This window comes from Phycodurus eques, chromosome 11 (assembly GCF_024500275.1).
Source record: "Phycodurus eques isolate BA_2022a chromosome 11, UOR_Pequ_1.1, whole genome shotgun sequence".
NCBI lineage: Eukaryota > Metazoa > Chordata > Actinopteri > Syngnathiformes > Syngnathidae > Phycodurus > Phycodurus eques.
In genome coordinates, this window is record NC_084535.1 from 10,471,946 (window position 1) to 10,493,060 (window position 21,115).

The 21,115-nt window shown below is 39.8% G+C and overlaps 3 protein-coding genes across 4 annotated transcripts in view; 1 reads left to right on the top strand and 2 right to left on the bottom strand.

Moving 5' to 3' along the window:
• srbd1 (S1 RNA binding domain 1) overlaps positions 1-8,180 on the bottom strand; it is a 55,499-nt gene extending 47,319 nt beyond the window's left edge. The window contains exons 1-9 of the mRNA XM_061690087.1: positions 8,106-8,180; positions 7,790-7,858; positions 6,642-6,897; positions 6,363-6,575; positions 5,955-6,121; positions 3,610-3,727; positions 3,396-3,534; positions 3,089-3,185; positions 2,839-3,022 (exon numbers count right to left, since the gene is read on the bottom strand). Of these exons, the coding sequence (XP_061546071.1) occupies positions 2,839-3,022; positions 3,089-3,185; positions 3,396-3,534; positions 3,610-3,727; positions 5,955-6,121; positions 6,363-6,575; positions 6,642-6,897; positions 7,790-7,854 (1,239 nt within the window). The 5' untranslated portion in view covers positions 7,855-7,858; positions 8,106-8,180. The remainder of the gene's footprint in view (positions 1-2,838; positions 3,023-3,088; positions 3,186-3,395; positions 3,535-3,609; positions 3,728-5,954; positions 6,122-6,362; positions 6,576-6,641; positions 6,898-7,789; positions 7,859-8,105) is intronic.
• A 791-nt stretch (positions 8,181-8,971) lies between these two features.
• LOC133409851 (SLC35A4 upstream open reading frame protein-like) lies at positions 8,972-11,483 on the bottom strand. Its single transcript, XM_061690380.1, has 3 exons — positions 11,414-11,483; positions 10,880-10,978; positions 8,972-9,824 (listed from the first exon to the last, which is right to left on the bottom strand). Exons 1-3 carry the CDS (start codon positions 11,426-11,428, stop codon positions 9,630-9,632), a joined length of 309 nt encoding a protein of 102 aa, XP_061546364.1. The 5' UTR covers positions 11,429-11,483; the 3' UTR covers positions 8,972-9,629.
• Positions 11,484-18,695: 7,212 nt separating this feature from the next.
• Positions 18,696-21,115, top strand: part of LOC133409593 (inactive phospholipase D5-like) — a 31,722-nt gene continuing 29,302 nt past the window's right edge. For both annotated transcript variants that reach the window (XM_061689825.1, XM_061689826.1), the window contains exon 1: positions 18,696-19,079. In XM_061689825.1, coding sequence (XP_061545809.1) covers positions 18,915-19,079 — 165 coding nt within the window. In that variant the 5' untranslated portion in view covers positions 18,696-18,914. The remainder of the gene's footprint in view (positions 19,080-21,115) is intronic.

The window sequence follows — 21,115 nt, forward strand, 5'->3', positions numbered from 1 at the left end:
GCATTTTAATTAAAGTGAGGAAAGTGTGGCAAAAACTGTGAAGATTATTAAACTAAGGCATGTACAGTTATTACACTTTACAGTAGATAGATTATTTACTGATTTGGTGTCATGCACCATTAAAGGTGCCCAGCCCACTTAAAAGACGCAGTAGGCAGACATCCACAAATACATCAAACAAAGAGTGTCCTGTTGCGTTGCAGCCAAGCACTGCACAAAAACTGAGCCAAATAAAATGGCTTGTACTTGAACAAATACACTTTCTTCATCTGATATTGCAAACAAATATACAGATTCATTGAACAATTTAAAAAATAATTGCGTCCTCAGATTAGGATACAAAAGACAACAAAACAAAAAACGCAGTTCAATTTCAATATAATTTAGCTAACACAAACAACAGGTCCGCTCTTCCTCTGGGAATACATAAAACCACTTTCTCTTTACAATCTCTTAAATTATGTTTTTTTTTTTATTCTACAATGCTATATTTTTCTCATTTAAAAACTTAACAAAAAATTGGTTGTTTTTTTGGGTAGGGGTGGAGAGAATTAATGGCTTTTCAATTAATTTCAATGGGGAAAATTAATTTGAGATACAACAGTAAAAATTACTTATGAGCTGAGGGGAGAACAGATTCAACTCCTAAATCAAGGTACCACTGCAATTCATATGTGAATTACACATACGAATATATAATGAAAGTTCCTGTAATGTGAATTACATCCATCCATCTAAACATCCATTTTCCGAATCGCTTATCCTCAGTAGGGTCGCGGGCGTGCTGGAGACTTTCCCATCTGACTGTGGGCGAGAGGCGGGGTACACCCTGAACTGGTGGCCAGCTAATCGCAGGGCACATATAAACAAACAACCATTCACACTCACATTCACACCTACGGGCAATTTAGTGTCTTCAATTAATCTAGCATGCATGTTTTTGGGATGTGGGAGGAAACCGGAGTAACGAGAGAAAACCAACGCAGGCACGGGGAGAACATGCAAACTCCACACAGGCGAAGCCGGATTTGAACCCGGGTCCTCAGAACTGTGAGGCAGATGTGCTAACTAGTCGCCCACCGTGCCGCCTGTGAATTACATTACAGATCAAATAATACAAATTATCAAATGTAAAGCAAAGCATTGAAAATGAGTAAGTTCTTAATAAATCTAAATGTAACCTGCAATATTGAGCCAATATCTCAATTTATTGCTGTTGAAGATTGCGTTTATCAACTAATATAGGAGCAACTCCAATATTCTACAGTGACAGTCTGTGTCACTTGTAAAGCGCCCCATTCATTCCTTGCAACATAGTGGAGGCGGTGGACTTGCAACAAAATGTGATAAAGCACGGCCAAGTGTGCACTCTCACACACACACATGCCTTCTGTCTCCCACCTGCTGCCCCCTCCCCACCCCGTGCCGACTTGACGGCAAGGTTCATTTTTGCCGCAGTCCGACAGCTAGCAGGGTCACTGTGGATTAACGCTCTGTGACAAAAGCGAGTCATCGAATTAAGACGGTTGGAGAGAAGAGGCGCTGAGGGAGGGATAAATGACAAACACTCCATCTGTGCTCTCGTCCTTCACTCATTCCCTCCCTCCTTCCCTTCCATCCTTCCTTCCTCCTCTCTCTTGGTGCTCAGGGCGGCAAGTGCTGTCACGGCTGGAGAACGCCTGTCAGTCAGGCGCTCTAATCCAATGGCATGTCGGCGGGGGACATGTCACATATGTTAAGAGGAGAGAACGGGGGGGACTTGCTGGATGTGTGCGCATGTGTGTATGTGTCTATGTGTGTGTTATTTAAAGACTGTAGGGCAGAGCCCGCTTTCCAGAGAGTGGTGGTGCGGCACAGAGGCGGGAGCGGGTGACGGGAGTCGTGGTGACACATGAGGCCCGGGACCAACTCTGACTAACCCACCAGTCACTGGGGGTGGTGGGGCACGGGGGAGGAATAAAAGGGAGGGGTACAGAGAGGGTAACGAGGCTAACCGCGACTGACATGGTTTCGTGTTCGTCAGCGGCAAGCACGGGACACAAACAGATGGCTTGTGTTGCTACGACTGTATGTGACGAAAAAGTCAAAACACTTCCTGCACATCTAATCGAATCAGAGCCTTCAAAGATAAGGCTCACTTTGGATTGACACCGTTTACTGCTTTACACAAAAACAACTTAACCAAAAGGAGCCCATATGCTTTACAACTCATTAAATAACAAAATAAGCTTTTAACCCTTGAAAGTGATGGCTTTGATGGCGAGGGCAGGGACTGAAATGAGTCTATTCAAATATTTCTAGCAGTTAAAAAAAAGTCCATCTTGTCCCTTTAATTATGTCATTACTGCAAGTTTTTATAAAGTACAAAATTATGGAGTGCTATTTTTCTTAATTAAACATTTCACCATTTTTTGTTGTTTTGAGGGGAAGACTGGAACGGATTAATGGCCTTTCCATTAATTTCAAAGGGAGAAGATGAATTGCGATAAGAGTTTAGAATTACGAGCCTGGTCACAGAACAAATTAAACTTGTGTCTCAAGGCACCACTGTATAATCAAACTAAAATAAAGAGAAAATCGCTAACCCGTCAAAGAGGGGAATAGGAGGTATTGGCAGAGCAATGAGGTCACCTTGTGGCATTTTATAAAATTATGGCTGGAATTAGTTAACACACCTCTTGTGTACAAACAATGTTCATGGGTTATCACATTAACTGGTCATTTTAACCCACAACATAAGAGTGTTAAGCCTTGTGATATTTAATTGTCAACACAACTTTCTTTGGTTTCAGTTGCCTTCGGAATGAAGACTCAATTGAAGGAAGGGAGGTTGTGTACCTGATGAGGCTGGATGCGCTGGACGGTGCTGGTGAAGTCGAAGTAGAGGTGGAACTTGTCGACATCCTGCTTTTTGTTTTTCTGAGCAGCCGGCTTGTCGCTCGGCTGCGACTTCTCCTGCTCTTTCTCCTTGATCGCGGTCTTGGTCACAGACGAGTGGAGGGTCACGTTGTCATTCTCACACCTACAAGTGGAGTGCGATATTTAAAAAGAGGAAAGAGGGCTTACATGTGAGTGGATGTGCTCTCACAATGTTTTCACATAGGTGAGGGTGTCGGGGTCTTTGGCGATCATGTAGGCCAGAATATGGAGCACGCCTGTTGACACCTCTTCGACAGACGAGAGACCTGTCGCACACGGAAACAAATGTAAAAGTAACTTTGATGCCATGCTCTGCATGGAATGGCGCAGGCAAAAAAGTTTGGCAATTGGATGTCACCCATCTGATTTCCAAGCTATGTGCCACAGCACATTAGTGTGTGTCAAATAATAATAAACACCGCAATTGCAAGACTAACTTATGAATTATTCATATTTGTGATACGTTTGTGTCATACCTTCTGTTTCGGGTTTAACCCATGTCCTTAAATCCAGTGTGTGCGGCGCTTCCATCAGGGCAGTGGCGGCTGCCTCGAGGCCCAGCGCTTTTGCCTTGCGGACTTTAGTCACCTTGCATCCTTTCTTGAAAGGAGTGTACTGCAAAAACAAGACAGTTTAACTGTGCGCTTTGGTTTACCATTCATTTTATTCTTTAAAAAATTATTTTCTGACCACATGATCCAGTTCATCAGCAGACCGGCAGCTCCTCAGGTTTTTTTCAAGTTCAGCAGTCAAAATGCCGTCTTTCTTCAGACTGTTAACCACAGACTGGGTCTTCTTTCCCAAAGCACTACAACAAGATACACATTAGTTAATATGACTCATAATATTGTAACAAAAAAAGTAGTCATTAAGCTCACAATTGCAATTGTCTCTATAGCGCGGTTGCCTATATTCATATTTCCATTTTTTTTGGTACAAAATATTCTATATGGAGGAGGGCATACAGAGTTCTCACACAGAATATATTTGATTAAGTACAAGTAGCATAATCGCTTCGCACTCTACTCCGTAAACAAATACAGTACAGTTCTTCCTCTGCCTGGCGATATGCTTTTGGTGTTACATCAAACTTGTTAAAGAGAACATATTTTGCCAACTCAGAATCAGAATCATCTTTATTTGCCAAGTATGTACAAAAAACACACAAGGAATTTGTCTCCGGTAGTTGGAGCTGCTCTAGTACGACAACAGACAGTCAATTTACACAACACTTTGGAGACAGAAAGACATTGACCAAAAAAAAAAAAAAAAAAAAACAGCAGTAAAGGGTTTCTATTTATCTGGTAATGCCGGTACATTTTTTATTTTTATCAGAATCAGAATCATCTTTATTTGCCAAGTATGTCCAAAACACACAAGGAATTTGTCTCCGGTAGTTGGAGCCGCTCTAGTACAACAAACAGTCAATTTACAGAACACTTTGGGGACATAAAGACATTGACAAAAAACAATTGTGCAAAAAGATGCAGAGTCCTCTAGCACTTAGAGCAGTTCGAACGACGAATATTTAAACCAACTTTTTGTAGTATTTAGGATATAATATTGTCCCTATACTGCCTCGGTAAACGTGAAATATGAATTGAAATTGTCCACGCATTCCTGAATTCCTGATGTTTTTCTACTCAGGCGCCTGATATCAGGTCATATCAGGTGATATCAGCTCATTCGAATTTCTCAACCTTATCTATGTCACTAGCAAAGAGCTCCGCCTTCCCTTTCCACTCCGAGCCAGCGCTGTCAACATAACAAATGTGTGCTCTCACAAGTGGCTCTTCGACACGGAGGCAACCAGTCAGAGGAAAGGGTGCATGCAGTCTTTGCCAAATATGGACAAAGTAGACACAAAACCAGGTCAAACTGAAGTAGCTGTCAGAGGGGCCTTTTCTGGACACTCGTTTCCTAAAAATAACAAACTATTGATGTTGCACATTCCTCATGAGAAAAGATGGAAACTGTAACATAAAACTTCACCTATATAAATAAATATTCAATGTTTATTTTACTGTATTTTTTTGTTTATTTGAGAATCTTACTGCTATTAGTCTGCAAATTGTTTCATTTTAAATGTGTTCCTGTTTACACAAAAGAAAACCACTTTTGTTTCACATTTTGTTCCTTTACTGTACAATGTTAATCTTTCTGTCTCTCTCTAGAAACCCTCTCTCTTTTTCTGTCTGTCTCTCCTCATAAAAGTCATAAACAACATTTAAGGGCATCTTTCATACCATGCACTATTCAACTCTCCACTGTGTGTGAGCTGAACATTTCTTGAAAATGTGCAAACAAATATACCCACATATGCGCAACTGACTGTATGCAATGCGACAAGGCTGCACATCTGTAATATTATAAAATATTGAATCTGCCATGCTATATTGTACATATGGAAACATTTAACGTCTTCGGCTCCGGTTGTGGATAAAAATAACTATAAAATTTCTTTCAAAATGTGACCTCTCTCTAAACTTGAATTTCCCTCAGGATTGTCAAGTATCAATGCTGGTTTTGTACAGATTTCTGTCTTTTGTTGACTCTTGTATATTGTCCTTTATGTAAATCAGAATGCACATAATATGTGTGCACATTTTTCAGTGAATATTGCTGCTGTGACTCCTTAAATACTAATACTAACACAGCCAGCTCTAAAAGATGGTTATTTGGCTCCACCTACAGACAAAGATAAAATATGCAGCCTGGAAAGAAATCCACATAACGGCCTCGGTCAAGAAATTTTGAAATGAGCACTGGTGTTCCAATTAAATTTGGTTGGCTGACAATATATTGGTAACATCACAAAATATGTATGCATTTATATAAAATACCTGTTTTATAACAGATAAACCGTACTTGGCAGCGAATCAAATTTAACATGGACAACCCCATGTTTGTTTGACGCTTCCACCGCCATGAGATGTCATTAGATCAGGATGTAACTTCTTCTGGAGAAATTCTGAAAATGGATGAATGAGGGATGTGGATGCAAAACCACTGAGGAGGTTGTTTACACTACTCACCATAGCTCTTCGTACACCAGCTGGACATCCCGGACAGCGTCGGCATCCATGTGATTGATCATCTCCTTGCGGTAGCGCACCATGAAGGGCACAGTGTTCTCCTCGCGCAGCAACGTGACAACATTGGCGCACACCCAGCGCACCACGCACGTCTGGGTTGAAAGCACCTGAGCGGACACACGTTGATGTCATGATGTGTTAGTGTATAGTACATCAACATTTTCCTATCAGCATTAAAGGGCTATGTAAAATTGTGTTTTTAATAGCTTGTATAAACATAATTGGGTCTCTGGAGTGGCTGACCACCCATGAAGTGTAAATTACTGTAAATAAATTTGTTAGCTGCCTATTTCTGAAAAGAAAAACAGTATATTTACTTTAAAACAGGCACACATTCAGACAAAATACCTCCATCAGGTCCCAGTTCATATTGAGCTCTCCTTTCACCAACACTTGAGACGATTTTGATGGGACAGACGACTGGCAGCCCGTCTTTTGTTTCTTCAGTGCAGGCTCGTCAAAGGCGAAGTTGTCCTCTTCTTCTTTCTTTGCGGTCAAGCCGGCAAATGACGGGCCTTCCTGGTCCCATCTATCTGATTTTGTGACCGTAAATGACTTCCTCTGCAAAGGAAAGCAGATACACAATGAGCATTTTAACAGCACGATGTGTTTTCAGCTTGATCATACCTCCTCTTTTGTCCTGACACTTGGTCCACCCATTGTTGATTCTGGTTCTACATCTGCGGCTTGTACATTCACTTTGTTTTCAGGCTTTTCCTGCTTCAGCCCAGCTTTGGGGGCTTTTGTGGCCCTCTTGGCACTCTCATTTTTAGGCACTCTGGGTTTGGAGGGTCTCTTGGAGGGTTTCTTATCACCTGCAGCTGAGGCACTTGGGACAGGCTTTGTCTCAGGTGGCTTCCATTCTTCTTCATTGTCATCATGACTATTGTAGGAAGTAAATAAAAAAATCAATTTACTGTATCTACGACTTGATATTATGTTGTAACTGTGTAGAGAATCCCCAGCTGGTTTTCCGTAAGACAAGAAAGGAGCCGGATGGACGGCAATCGCGGAGTAAAGCACGCTGAACGTTTGAAAAGAAATGGTGCCCATTCATACATTCCAAAAGCAGTGATTTAGTAACATGTTGGAAACTTCTGACCTGAGGTATTTACTTCCAAGCCACAAATATTGTTATTATCATTGTTAATATTGCTGTATAACTCCTGCTGGACATTACTCTTCGACAAAAGCCAGCAAAAAACAGCCAAGCAATCATTTTCATTCATTAATTTCATTGTCATCAATTTTTAACATTTAAAAAGGTAATTTATTAAGAATTAAATAGGTTTAGACGACAGGGACATTATTAAAAGAGGGAGCCTGTATTTTCTTATTTTTAAATAAGAAAAATGTATTGTCATTATTTCTGTGGTTGATAGAAGGTAATGAAAAGAAAATAACAGTTTCAAACCTTGTTTGGAATCAGGATCCCAGATCGGGAAAAAAAAAAAAAAAAAAAAGCAAAGGTTTCACACCAAAGTAAATTTGTGGATATATTTAGACGACATGATCATTATTTCAGTATATACACTTTGAACACCTTAGTTTGGTGGTGTTCCGTGAGATTTTCTCACTGTAATTACGTGCCTTGGCTTGGCTCGATAAAGGTTGGGGAACACCACTGCAACGAGACTGACTCCTTGTGCAGAACACTTAACTGGCGAAGAGATGGTAAACCTTAGTACTTAAAAACTCGAAAATTAGGGCAACACAGCACAAAATAGTAGTAGCAGTAGCAAATAATGCGAAACATAAAAATCATAAATGCTCACCTGTCTTCGTCCGAAATCAAATCCACGTAGTCCACCTTGACAGTGGTTCTTGCTCTTCGACTCATCTCTCTGATTAAATATAAAGACTTATGATATTGTGCCAGTGAACGACATGCTAAATACAGATCGGAGTTAAAGTCGTCGTTTATTCTCTTAGCTTGTTTAAGGCTAGGTTGCTATCCTTCGCTAGTCAAACAACAGGCGAGCTCATTTCAAATTTGGCGCGTCACTATCTCGCTGTCATGACGGCAAACTACGACTTGGACTCGACGTTTTCGCCCGACGCTACGTTCATAGACGAGAGAAGAAGCGTTACCCTTTATTTCGCTGATAATTCACGTTTGAAGCCAGGAAATTCGACCGGTTGAAGAGAAACTCAAACTATGTCCCGACTTCTTCTCATCAGCAAAATAGTTAGCGTGGTCGGTTTAATATGCACGCTGTCGCCTCCTAGAGGCACTGAGGGAAATAGCAACACACGGACAATTACAGTAGACTTGAGGATTTAAAATCATTAAATGTACAGTATGTGTGTGAATATAGTCGCATATTTTACAGTCACGTTTGGGCAATTAGTGCAAAGGAGGTGTAAATATGGCCCTTTGCACATTGCACCGGACTATGCAATATTAGTCATTCGAACTGCTCTAAGTGCTAGAGGACTCTGCATCTTTTTGCACAATTGTTTTTTGTCAATGTCTTTATGTCTCCAAAGTGTTCTGTAAATTGACTGTCTGTTGTACTAGAGCGGCTCCAACTACCGGAGACAAATTCCTTGTGTGTTTTGGACATACTTGGCAAATAAAGATGATTCTGATTGTGATGGTATAACAAGTGTATAGTACATAATACTTGTACCAGCATCAATAAGTGTAAACTATCTTTTATAAATACCTTTTTTGAAGATTAAACATTCCAGGGTAAATATTAGTTAATACAATAATTTTATTAATGGATTTGGGCTATGTATGAAGTGTTTTTAAAAAAAAAATTAAGTCCAGTGACAACCTTTATCTGTCAAATGTGTTGTAATTTCAAAATGTTGAATATATTGCTGTGACTGTATTTGTTTTAATCCATATGCCTACTTACCGGTAGTCCTCATGATTACAGTGTAATAGTTCTAAGTTGGCCAGACAAACAAACAAACCAAATTAAGCAATAACACAATGTTAGGATCTTGATACTACCCGTTTAATTGACTATTAATAGAGTGAGATACAGTGCAGTCAACCCGCTTACCATTTTCTACAAAAAAATATTTAGATATATTGATCCAGAGGGTAATTCACAAAACTATAGAAATATTTCTATATGTGAATGCGAGCCTGCAAAATAAAAAAGCAGCAACAGAATAATTCTGAGGTCTAGTCACTAACATTTCTACGGCACTCTCCAGTCAAAATGGCAAAGAAAGAGTGCAGTATTTGACGATTCCAGCATATTAAAATGAGAAAACAAATCCCACAAAGGAAGGCTATTGCACAGCACACCAGAGAAGGCACTTATAATTATACTTTTGTGCATTTTTTTTCAGCAACATTTTTAACTTTGGCAGTGTCAGATTACATAATGTAAACACTCATAATTCGTATACACATTTTAAGGCCATTTTTACAGACACAAAAATGACTACACAAGTGTTTCTTCAAAAAGTTGACCTAGAACGTACACTTGTAAACACACACATACCTGAATAATTAAACAAGCAATTGCCAGACCAATAAAGTTTGATACCGTCCCACAATAGTGCATCCTAATAAGGGTTGCTATTGTTGACGACAGGAGGCAGAACACACACACAAGAAGAAATAGCAGACAACCGTAACATTATCTCTCATCAGCGTCCTCCTTTCAGACTGCTGATGTAGTCCTTAACTGTGTTCTCCACATTGGGAATCTTATAGTTCTGTGCCGCGTAGACGCCCGTGCACGTCCCCACGATTGCGCCCAGCAGCGCAGACGAGCGGAACCTGGCCACCACATAGCCGGCCAGGAAACCCTTCAGGAAGGGAGAAGCCAGTAGACTGCCCCCCTGAGTATGATACAAAGACAAGGAGGGCAGTCAGATGATTATCAGTCACATGAAATATGTATGTAGATGTTTATGTATACAGTGGTACCTTGAGCCGACTTATGACTTTCCTAAGATACGAGCCGTCGCTCGAGCGCTTTTTTTGCTTTGACTTGCGACCAGAAATTAGAGAACCGATCACTGTATGGTGGCAGTCAACTCAAGTCAACTCACTTTAAAACAAGCAGCAGTTTAGCATGTGTTTTAAAAAAAATAATAATAATAAAAAAATAATTTAAAAAAACTCTTATAAAAAGTCCTTAGCTTGATGCTAGCACACAATTCAAAACACCATAGACGGGCTAACGAAAGGCAATGTTGTAGTGTTATAACCGTTTAAGGTGATTTTCACACAAACGGAAGCAACGCATGTAGACAGACAATATAGGAATACTCACAGGCATGTATTCTCTATCCTTTGCAAAAACAAATGAGTAACATTACCGCACTTAGTTGTGAAAGTCTTCTTCATTTGTGTCTGTATAATCGTCGCCCTTGCTGGCCAAAGCACACACACCAAAATTGCACAATGTAGGACTGGAACGGAATAATGGTATTTCCTAGTGATGTTACGAGATGTGCCGAGTCTTCGAGGCGTGTGTCCAGTAATGGAGGGGGCGTTTCCACAAAGCGCGTATCGAGGCTTGCTTCATTTAGATTATTTGAGATACGACTTTTTTGGCGGTATGAGCATAGTCATGGAACAAATTGAACTTTTAATTCAAGGCACTGCTGTATGCTACTCACACACTCACTCACTCACTCACTCACACACACACACACACACACACACACACACACACATATATATATATATATATATATATATATATATATATATATATATATTCGGCTGGAAAATATAATTAATGCTCATGGCTTTCAGGGGTGCACATGATTATGTTTAATTGGGGGTTAGGATTATGAAGGTGTCCTTGGAAAATGTCCGCCCTGTATTCCCTGCACCCAAAACGTTTGAGAACTCCTGATCTTTAGAGTCTGTGTGGGGGACTTACAGCAGGAACCCCAGCCTGGATCTCATCTTCCATACGTTTCTGGATGTCCTCTAGCTGATCCTTCAGCTCCACCAGGTCCTTCAGCTGGCCCAGAGTGCTCTATAAAGAGAGTACACAAACACAACACACAAATATAAGCACATATGAACAGCAGGAAGACAGTCATTGCAAGGTAAAATATTAATTAACTGGCTTACAACAGAAATATATCATGTAAAAAAAAAAAAAATCTGTCTTTCCTCCTCACAGCATTAACGTGGCTGTGCTTAGCAGACCTAATTTGAGTAGTTTAACAATACTGCAAATTTAGCCCAACATTTAGTTCATTCGTTTCCTAAAGTCGAACAGATGTGTATGGACTGTACGTTAGCTCACGTAGCTAACGAGGCTGCGCCACATCGTGAACCAGCTTGCTAAACGCCAGCAGCAAATTCTACTGTTATTTGGTTGACTTTAAATGTAACGTGAGTTTTTTTTTTAAATCATTTAATATCGATAAATATGACCAAATAAGTAGTATTGAAAGTTACCTACCTTGTCATTCACCATATTTGCTTGGGTGAGTGGCGCTCTACTTCTTTCATTTACAGTCGCTGTGGAGCAGCACACTGCCCCCTAGGGTTATTTGTATGTCATGAATTTACATTTTTCCAAACATCCATCCATCCATCCATTTTCTGAGCAGCTTCTCCTCACTAGGGTCGCGGGCGTGCTGGAGCCCATCTCAGCTATCATCGGGCAGGAGACGGGGTACACCTTGAACTGGTTGCCAGCCAATCTCAGGGCACATACAAACAAACAACCATTCACACTCACATTCACACCTACGGGCAACACAGTAATAATTGATATTACATGTTTTGTGAGCATAATTACATACGTCCAACTCTTGTTTTGAGGTCTGAATATAAAATATTTGATGGTCTCTTTACCTAAAACATAAGGAGGTAGTCAAATTGTTGTGCATCTGCATGCTTTGTGTCGCTAAAGCTGACAGACAATTTAGTAATAGTCAGATAGACAAGAAATGGGGTGTGTTAAGAGCTGTAATTTTGTTATCCTTGGGGTATTTTGACAAAAGCATGTCACTTACATGTTAAGATACATGGGAACTGATTTAAATTGTGAATAAAATGCATAGTCTCTTTTAAAGCTTCACTTCCACTTTCTGCAAGTGAAAGGCCGCCAGGAGGAAAGGCGTCTAATTAAATTGGGCCTCTTGTGCGAGCTCTGAAGCTCTGCATGAGTGAGCGCAAATAATGAGACACAGTGAGAAGAATTGTGCAGAGGCATCACGCACTCAGTGACAGATCCATTCATCGGAACAGATACGTCTTAGTTCTACAATACTGAGCAAAACCCTCCCTTTATCTTGTGGGTCTGAGTGACATGGTTTAAAGTTGAAAAATGTAGGAGGTGTTGGTGGGGGTTGAAAATGTAAAAAAAAAAATAATAATAATACTTTTTAAATGATAAAATGTTTTCTGCTTGTATTCGTTTTGTTATTTAATTTGTTTTAATTTGAATTTGAAAACACCAACTTTTACATGGTATACGGCAGCCACAGATGGCGCTAAAAGGTTGTCAGAAATGTGCACAGTGTTCCCCAGAATATTTGCAGATTTTTGGGGAACCTATTCTCTGTTATTTGCTGTACAACTCACATTTTTGCTGTTTTGGTGCTCTGGCCAAAGCCCTGGATAATATACAGTCAAAGTATTGCTTTGGCACCTTCTTGTGGCCTCTTGGTGCCAAGGAACTATCCATCCATTTTCTGAGCCGCTTCTCCTCGCGGGCATGCTGGAGCCTATCCCAGCTATCATCGGCCAGGAGGCAGGGTACACCCTGAACTGGTTGCCAGCCAATCGCAGGGCACATACAAACAAACAACCATTAGCACTCACATTCACACCTACGGGCAATTAAGAGTTGTCAATTAACCTACCATGCATGTTTTCGGGATGTGGGAGGAAACCGCAGTGCCCGGAGAAAACCCACGCAGGCACGGGGAGAACATGCAAACTCCACACGGGCGGGAACGGGGATTGAACCCCGGTCCTCAGAACTGTGAGAGAGATGTGTTAACCAGTCGGTACAGAAAATGGACGAATGGATGGATTATTCATTGATATGGGTTCACAGTCATAACGTCCCTCAGAGGGAAGTCCTAACTACAATGTGGCCCCTGACAAAAAATTTTTTGACACACTTGGCCTAGTGAGAACTAAATGGCCATTTTGAACAATTCTGCAATGATATTGCAAACGAAGTGCCAATGAACAACTGTGAGGCAGACACTCTAACCAGTCGACCACCGTGCCACCCAATGTTGAGGAGGAGCTTCATGTAGTGCTTTGATGCCATCTTGTGGCATCTATAGACAATTCTAAACCTTTTTAGAGGTGCGTCAATTGTTCACTATTCCTGGCAGGGCTCAGTCGGGGAACACTGTAATTTTCTTTCTTTCTTGGGCCAAAGGGTCACATTGACCCATGGATATTTATGCTGAAACAAACATAAGGAGGGTCTTCACATGGAAAAAGACATTTAGCGGAGAATGAAACATAATGGGTCAGCAGAGCAGACTCGTGATTAGCACGTCTGCCTCACGGTCGAGAGGACCCAGGTTCAAATCTCTACCTGTCTAAAGTAATGTTCCTAACAGTGACTATGTGTACGTAATCATTTAAGAAGATGAGTTTGCAGTAATGATTCTGTCTGGCACTTAAGTCTTTAATCCTCATCAGGATGTCCATTAACCTCTTGATTGAAGGTTATCACAAAGCTGTAAAGTATTTAGAGCATGTCCAACACAAGGACACACTCTCCTCTGTACTGAAAGCTGTGAGGAGTCGGGAGCAGCGAGCGATGGAGGTAAGTTGTCTCTCATCTCTTGCTGCTAATTAGCCTATTCAGATTTTATCTATTTTCTTCTGTATCTATTGGAAATTGATGTTTTACAGTATATGTTGTGGTGAAGGATTAGCAGTAAGGACATGAAGTCACTCCACAATGTGCCTTGTGTTGGTGCCAGGTGGAATCCCATTATGGAACTATAGTGACTTGATTGAATACAGTAGTTGTATCATCTTTAGTTTTGTTTTGTTTTTGTAGGTCCCTTTCCATCATTTTTTCATTTCTTTTTTGGTTTTGCCATATAATTTGGGTTGGAAATGCCCAGAATATAATTTTTCAAGCTATTCTAGATGTGGGTTTTTTTGCCTGGCAGTTGAAACGGGCAGATTTCTCATTAATATACGACATGTAAATAAGCTTTGATCTGATTGGATCGATCATCTTCCCCAACTTTGTAAAGTGGATGAGAGTCAGGCTCCCTAACATATGACTGAGCATTGTTTGGATGGAAAATGCATTATATGAATTAGACTATTGATTCTGAGGAAGCTATAGAGTCCTCGAAACGGACGAAGGCCTGGCATATATTGGATTTTTCTTTTTATTATTATAATTTTAGGGGTAGATATGACAGATTTTTCTAAAATCTATAAAGGCATATGTATCTTGGTTAAATAACATCTGCTTCTACAAATATAATAATGCCCAGTTTTGATTCAACATAAAGTTTCTTATTGTGGTTGCTAGGGGACAAAATAATAGAAACAGTTTAGCTTTGTATGACAGTGCAATACAAACTAGAACCACAATTGTACTGTAAAAAGAGACTAAAAATGCATTTTTCTGTTCACAGTTTAACAGTTCCCAAGTGTGTGAATAACATTTATTTGACATCTCCTCTGAGGCCAATGCCGAGTGTGGGTTTTTCTACGATGACAACCAGGGACAGTACTAAAGGGTTGCAAGACTTACTAGACTGAGTATAAAGAAAACAAGCGATCACCCATAATGACATGGATTGTATTTTCATTCAAGTAGGCAGCACTTCATTACCAAGCAGCCGAATTACACTTAGGGGCGGTTGTACTTGTTGAGCCGCAAGCTAAAGAGCGAGTGCAAACTGTATTTTCCCTCTAGAAGGCAGCACTTCATTACCAAGAGTTATACTTATCAATTAGTGTGGTGAACCGTGCATGTGGAACATGCCGTGGACACACACGGCTTTTGTTACTATGTTGATCAGGGGCGGAGCTAGGCAGTTGAACAAGGTAAGTTTCTACTTATGGAAGCGGAGTACAGACTGTGGAAACAGATTGAGTGTCCATAAAGGCAATAGAAGAAGTTTCACTCATGGAAGCAGCACTACATATGTTGGACTTCAGACACTTTTCAAGCAGTGTGATCCGCGGATATGGTGTATAGGAACATCAATGACAACACCTCCACAATCATGCCGACACCGAGCAGTCAAGTATGGGCCGCTTATCAGAATCTAATGCTGGTAGCCAGATGCTAATCTGTGCATCCAACAAAACTCAATGCAGCTCTGCTTACTTTTTGGCTTTGACATGACAGTGTAGTCTGGCCGTCACTTGAAAAAAGCTTTCAAGTCATGTGCAATGGAAACTGTGTGAAGCATGATTATTTTAATGAACCCCAGTTTTATACCACACCCATCCATACATTTTCTGTACCGCTTCATCCTCACAAGGGTCGTGGGTGTGTTGGAGCCTATCCCAGCTATCTTCGGGCGAGAGACGGGGTACACCCTGAACTGGTCGCCAGCCAATCGCAGGGCACATATAAACAAACAACCATTCGCGCACACATTCACACCTACAGGCAATTTAGAGTGCTTTTTGAGATGTGGGACGAAACCGGAGTGCCCGGAGAAAACCCACGCAGGCACGGGGAGAACATGCAAACTCCACACAGGCGGGGCCAGGATTTGAATCCCGGTCCTCAGAACTGTGAGGCAGATGTGCTAACCAGTAGTCCACTGTTCCGCCTGTTATACCACAATTGGGCAAAATTCAGACTGAATTGTTCACAAACAGATTTTTGGGAAAAGCAGCACACAAATAATTGACTTAGTTGTTGTTTAACTTCACACTTGATGGGTGTTTGTATGTAAGCAGCTAAAATCTTATGCTGTGTATTTACATATTGTGTCTTTTAGCGCCTGTATCAGCAGATTGCAGACATTGCATAGACAATATTAAATCTCATGTGCTTGATGTCATTATCAAACCGTTGGTATCATTCATGCAGGTTCTACTGTATTGCTGATGGATATGGACAATTAAAATGGAAGTCCCGTTGCTTCTCTGCTGCCAATTATTTATCAATGTGTCCCTGCAAGCAAACCTCCCTTTCTCATATACTGGTATGTATGGACACAAAAACAATCCATTGCCTTAACCCTCCAATTACGTTTGTTTCTTTGGTTTCTTTGGGTCATTGTGACCCGCTGCATATTTAACCACAAAATTAACATAACACCATAAATAACCAGTCAATATTTAGTGCAACTCCATTTTTTTATAAAACAGATCTTTTTTTCAAGTGAAAATTGGAAACTAGTGGATACTGTAAATTATACATTTCTGCCCCCAGGTCAATATATTTAATGTACCATGTATTTACATTCTAAAATATTCTTAAAAATATAAACACTGGTGCCTTGAGATTGTTCCGTGACCAAACCCGTGACACAAAAAAACGTGTAGAGTATCACAAATAATCTTTTCCCATTGAAGTGAATGGAAATGCCATTTATCTGTTCCAGCCTTCCCCCCGAAAAATGACAAAAACTGCTGTAATGTGTATTTTAGTGAAGGAAAAATAGCACTCTGTAATACTGTACTTCATGAAAATATATATGAATGACATGAGCATTAAATAGAAATAAAAAAGTTTTTGTACATTGCATTAATTGAATGGCCATATTCTGATCCTTCAAGTGTACCTGCTTTGGCCACCTGAGCGCAGTATAAAAAGGACAGATGGATCAACTGTTTATTGACATCTGAACTCGTCTCTCAGCTCATCAGCACGACAGTACTACGTTCTATGCAGAGGATAACGAATATATTGTTTTATTGTCTACCTGCGTGAGTTGCTGCACCTTTGGTATTCAAAGGATTCAAGCGCCACAACATAGATCCTATTTAGCATTAGCATTAAGATAGTAAACTGAAAGGCTAAGCTATGTGGTTGTTTTAAAAACATAAGGTGTAATTCTCTTTATGTTCAGTTCAACAGTAAACTTCAACTGGGAATTGTTTGAAATTGATTGAAGCCTCTTTTTGAACAATAGTTCACATATTGTATCTGCCAAACTGCTGCTTGTTGTGAAGTGAGTTGAGTGGAGTCACTCGTATCTCAAGGCACCATTGTATAAAAAAGAGGAAAAGAACAAGGCCAGCAGAAGAAGTTCTTTTCCCCCCATTTTTAAAATCCCTTTTCATGAGTTTTGAACTTTAAACAGGTCACACCTAACATGAGGCTTATTGCAACCTCAGCAATTTGGAACTTTCTCCTTATAAGCATACAATACAGACAGTGGAAACATCTCCCATTTGGGTGTTCACGTTCAACGGCAGTGTGCAGCTGTGATTTAAAAGAAGAAGTATTTTCACACTGACGAGATAATGATCACTGAGAAGGCTCGCTACGCTCTGGTGCTTCTCTTTTTGGCATATCAGGAGGACAAGTGGAGGTAAAGAAACCACTGCACCCTCATTGGACCACTCTGCTGTCATGTGTGAGTTGTGTGTGTGATTCACAAAAGAGAGGAAAACAGCATACAATTTTAAATTAACTTGAGAAATTAGTACTTTATAAGGAACCAGAATAAGTTAAAATGAATTCGGCATGAGCCACGTTGTGTTGAAACCTTTACTGGATTTGATCTTGAAGTTAATTATAATTATGCTGAAAAAATAAATAAAAACATGGAGGTATAATATGAAGCTATATTGATACAGAACTCCAGAAGAAGACTTAAATACTGTATATTTAAATAAAGTAGTACAAAAGTAATGGAGAACAAATTATATAACATTTGAAAAAAACATTACAGTAATTTTCTGTCCATTTCCATAAATGCTTTCAGAAAGGACTGTAATAAACTAAAATATAAAATGTTTAAAATATTTTAAATGTCATCATTATTTCTAAAAATTAATTGAAATATTTCAAGCAATGATTTCAAGAAAGCCTAATTAATTAAATGCATTTCTTAAAAGATATGACTAAAGTATCATTTAAATAATATTTAAAAATTAAATACTAATTATGACATTCTTAAAAATACTGATTGATAATTTCCCAAATATAGTATATCCAAATATTTCAATGGATACTTTCTAGAAAATGGTAGAATAAAGCAAATCAATACATCAAAAGAGAAGATTTAAATCGACAAGTATTATAAATAATCTCAAACAAAGATTTGTATTTTTAGTTTTGAGGCTTTTTTTTTGTTTAGTTTTTTTTTTTTTTTTTTTTTTTTGGGTGAGTAAATAATGTTCCCAAAAAGTATTACTGAAAACTATTATACTTTATATAGCAGCTGAATTATTACATAATTCACAACTGAAATATTTATAAATATTTATGATTTACATTTATTTGGGGAACCTAATTATTATGCAAACTTTTGGGGAGAATATATATGGAAACATTTTCTAGTATTATAAATGTAATATTATTTTTAACCATTACAAAATACTGCTATTTCCCAAATATTGTCAAATATTTCACTAAGTGCTTGCCAGAAAGCAATATGATAAATTAAATAAATTAAAAGACTTCTTCTTAAATGTAAAAAATAGTACACATCAATATTGTCAAATATTTCTAAATTATTTAAGACTTCTGCACATCAGGGTGGGCCATCTCTCTCTCTCTCTTTCGCTCTCTCCGCCCCTCCCACTAGGGATGCCTCACTGGAACTTCATCACAATGCCCGATGTTGTGCTTAGCGAAACAAAGTCCAGCTCAGCCTATAGTCCAGACCTGACTACTAAGCAGACTTGGAATTCACACTTGTTCGGAGGGACCACCTTTTGTGCACCATGACACAAAGGAAAGCAAACGAGCTTCCATGCTGAAGGTAACCCCCGACATCAGGAATCTCTGGTGAGATCAGGAAGGCACACCAGCAATTACAAGCATGGACCTACGAGGTCCCAGAGGGCCGGCAGTCAGCCAGGACCTGAAGGGGTTCGGGTTAGGGATTCCGGCCGCCGGGATCCCAGCCAGCAGCATCATTTCAGCCGTGCAGCAGCAGGACTACTCGGCCAGCGTGTGGCTCCGCAGGAGGGACAAACTGGAACATGTAAGTGCGGGACAATGGAGCCCAAGGGATACTATAAGAATCAATAGTGTCGATATGTAATTAGTGGATTTGAATGTGATATGTATGTTTGGATGTGCTCTGCGATTGGCTGGCAACCAGTTCAGGGTGTACCCCGTCTCCTGCCCGATGATAGCTGGGATGGGCTCCAGCACGCCCGCGACCCTAGTGAGGAGAAGCGGCTCAGAAAATGGATGGATGGATGGATGGATGGATGTACAGACTATTTTGGTTTTGTCTGTTTGTTAGCTTTAATATGTGCCATTATTACAAGGTTTTCCCAATTAAGAAAAATTATTATTCTGGATATACAGATAAGACTACCTGTGTCCCATTCATAATGATTAAGAGAACTTGGGTAAAGAAGACAATTATTTCTTCTTCACAATTTAAAACAGTCTCTTAAAGACCCTCTAAAGTGAATTCTGAGACTTGTTCCTAAACGCATATACAGTACATGCTTGAAGATAACAGCTGAAAGGGTGAAAAGACTGAGGACTACAGTATGTAGTGCTCAGTTGTGGAGATATACTGTAGCATTAAAGTGTTTGTCAACCATTTAAGTTTTCCTGAGATTTTTTGCGTGACGCACTTTGGATTTGGCATGAGTCGCCCCTTCACCTACTTATAAGAACTTGAGAACCTTCGTTTGTATAAGCAGTTAACAGGCACAGTTACGATATAAAGTTAACTAGCTATGCCTGCACCCTGAAAATATCTTCCCTTCAGATAGTCTGCCTGGCATTATCAGCTGCGAGTGCGCGCGCGTCACATAGAGAAAGGCAGAAGTGTGAGGAGGGGAGATTTTTATTTATTTAAGTCCGATTTGCCAGTGTTTGGACCGGGGCTTTGGGCTGGCGAGGCGCCTCATTCTCGATCGTGAGTGCGCGCGCACGTCACGTAAAGAAAGGCGGAAGTGTGATGACGGGTGGGAAGTCCGACTTGACAGCCAGCATGTGGACCGGGGCTGCCGGCTTTAGAGCGCCTCGTTGTTGGCCGCAAGTGCTCGCACGTCACGGGGGGAAGGTGGAAGAGCGAGGGGAAAACACAAACAAATTGGAGCCTATCCCAGCTGACTTCGGGCGAAAGGCGGACTACACCCTGAACTGGTCGCCGGTCAGTCGCAGGGCACATATAGACAACCATTCACACTCACATTCACACTGTCACTGAGTGCGGACTGAACCCACGGACCAAAGTCAGGCGAGTGTACCACTACACCATCAGTGACTGGCTTTATTGTAAATAATAAAATAACAAATACGAGTAAAATGAAGATTTTTACAAATACATTTTTAATACTATTAATAATTGGTGCACAAATAATCATTGAATTAATTATTAAATACACTTTTAAAATGAGCATGAATTATGTTTTTGAAATAAAAAATATTTGTTGCATTAACTTAGAATTATTTTTCCCAAAATTGGTTTGTTAAAATATATGCATTCATTATTATTAATTTATCGAATTAAATGTTTTGTTAATTAAGTTACAGTATAATTGTGGCTTGAGATACAAGTTTAGTTCTGTGACCACGCGCAGAACTCAAAACACTCATATCTCAAATCAACTTTCCCCTTCGAATTGAATGGAAATGTCATTGATCTGTTCCCTAGAAAAACAAAAAGAAAATGTGTAATGTGTTTTTTAAAAAGAAAACTGTTATAGTATACTTCATTTAAAAAAAAAACATACCGTAATGACAATGAAATAGAACGTAAAGAATCAAACACAGCCATATTTTTTGCTTCAAGTCAATGGACATTATGCTGCTGCTTCTGGTCTGATGACGGTCATTCCTCAGTAAGCTGCAGTAACATCAGTCATTCTTTGCAGCGATAAAGAATATATATGCCTGTGAGTATTGTTTCTTATCAGTCAACACTTGTTGTTTCACCATTTGTGCTTAAATATCCGTTGCTTAGAGGATCATGACACCGCGGGCCGCAAGATCAATGCTATTTTTTTTAGCGCATCTATCTTGTTTTTCATTGCGGGTTAGGCTTAAGCTAAG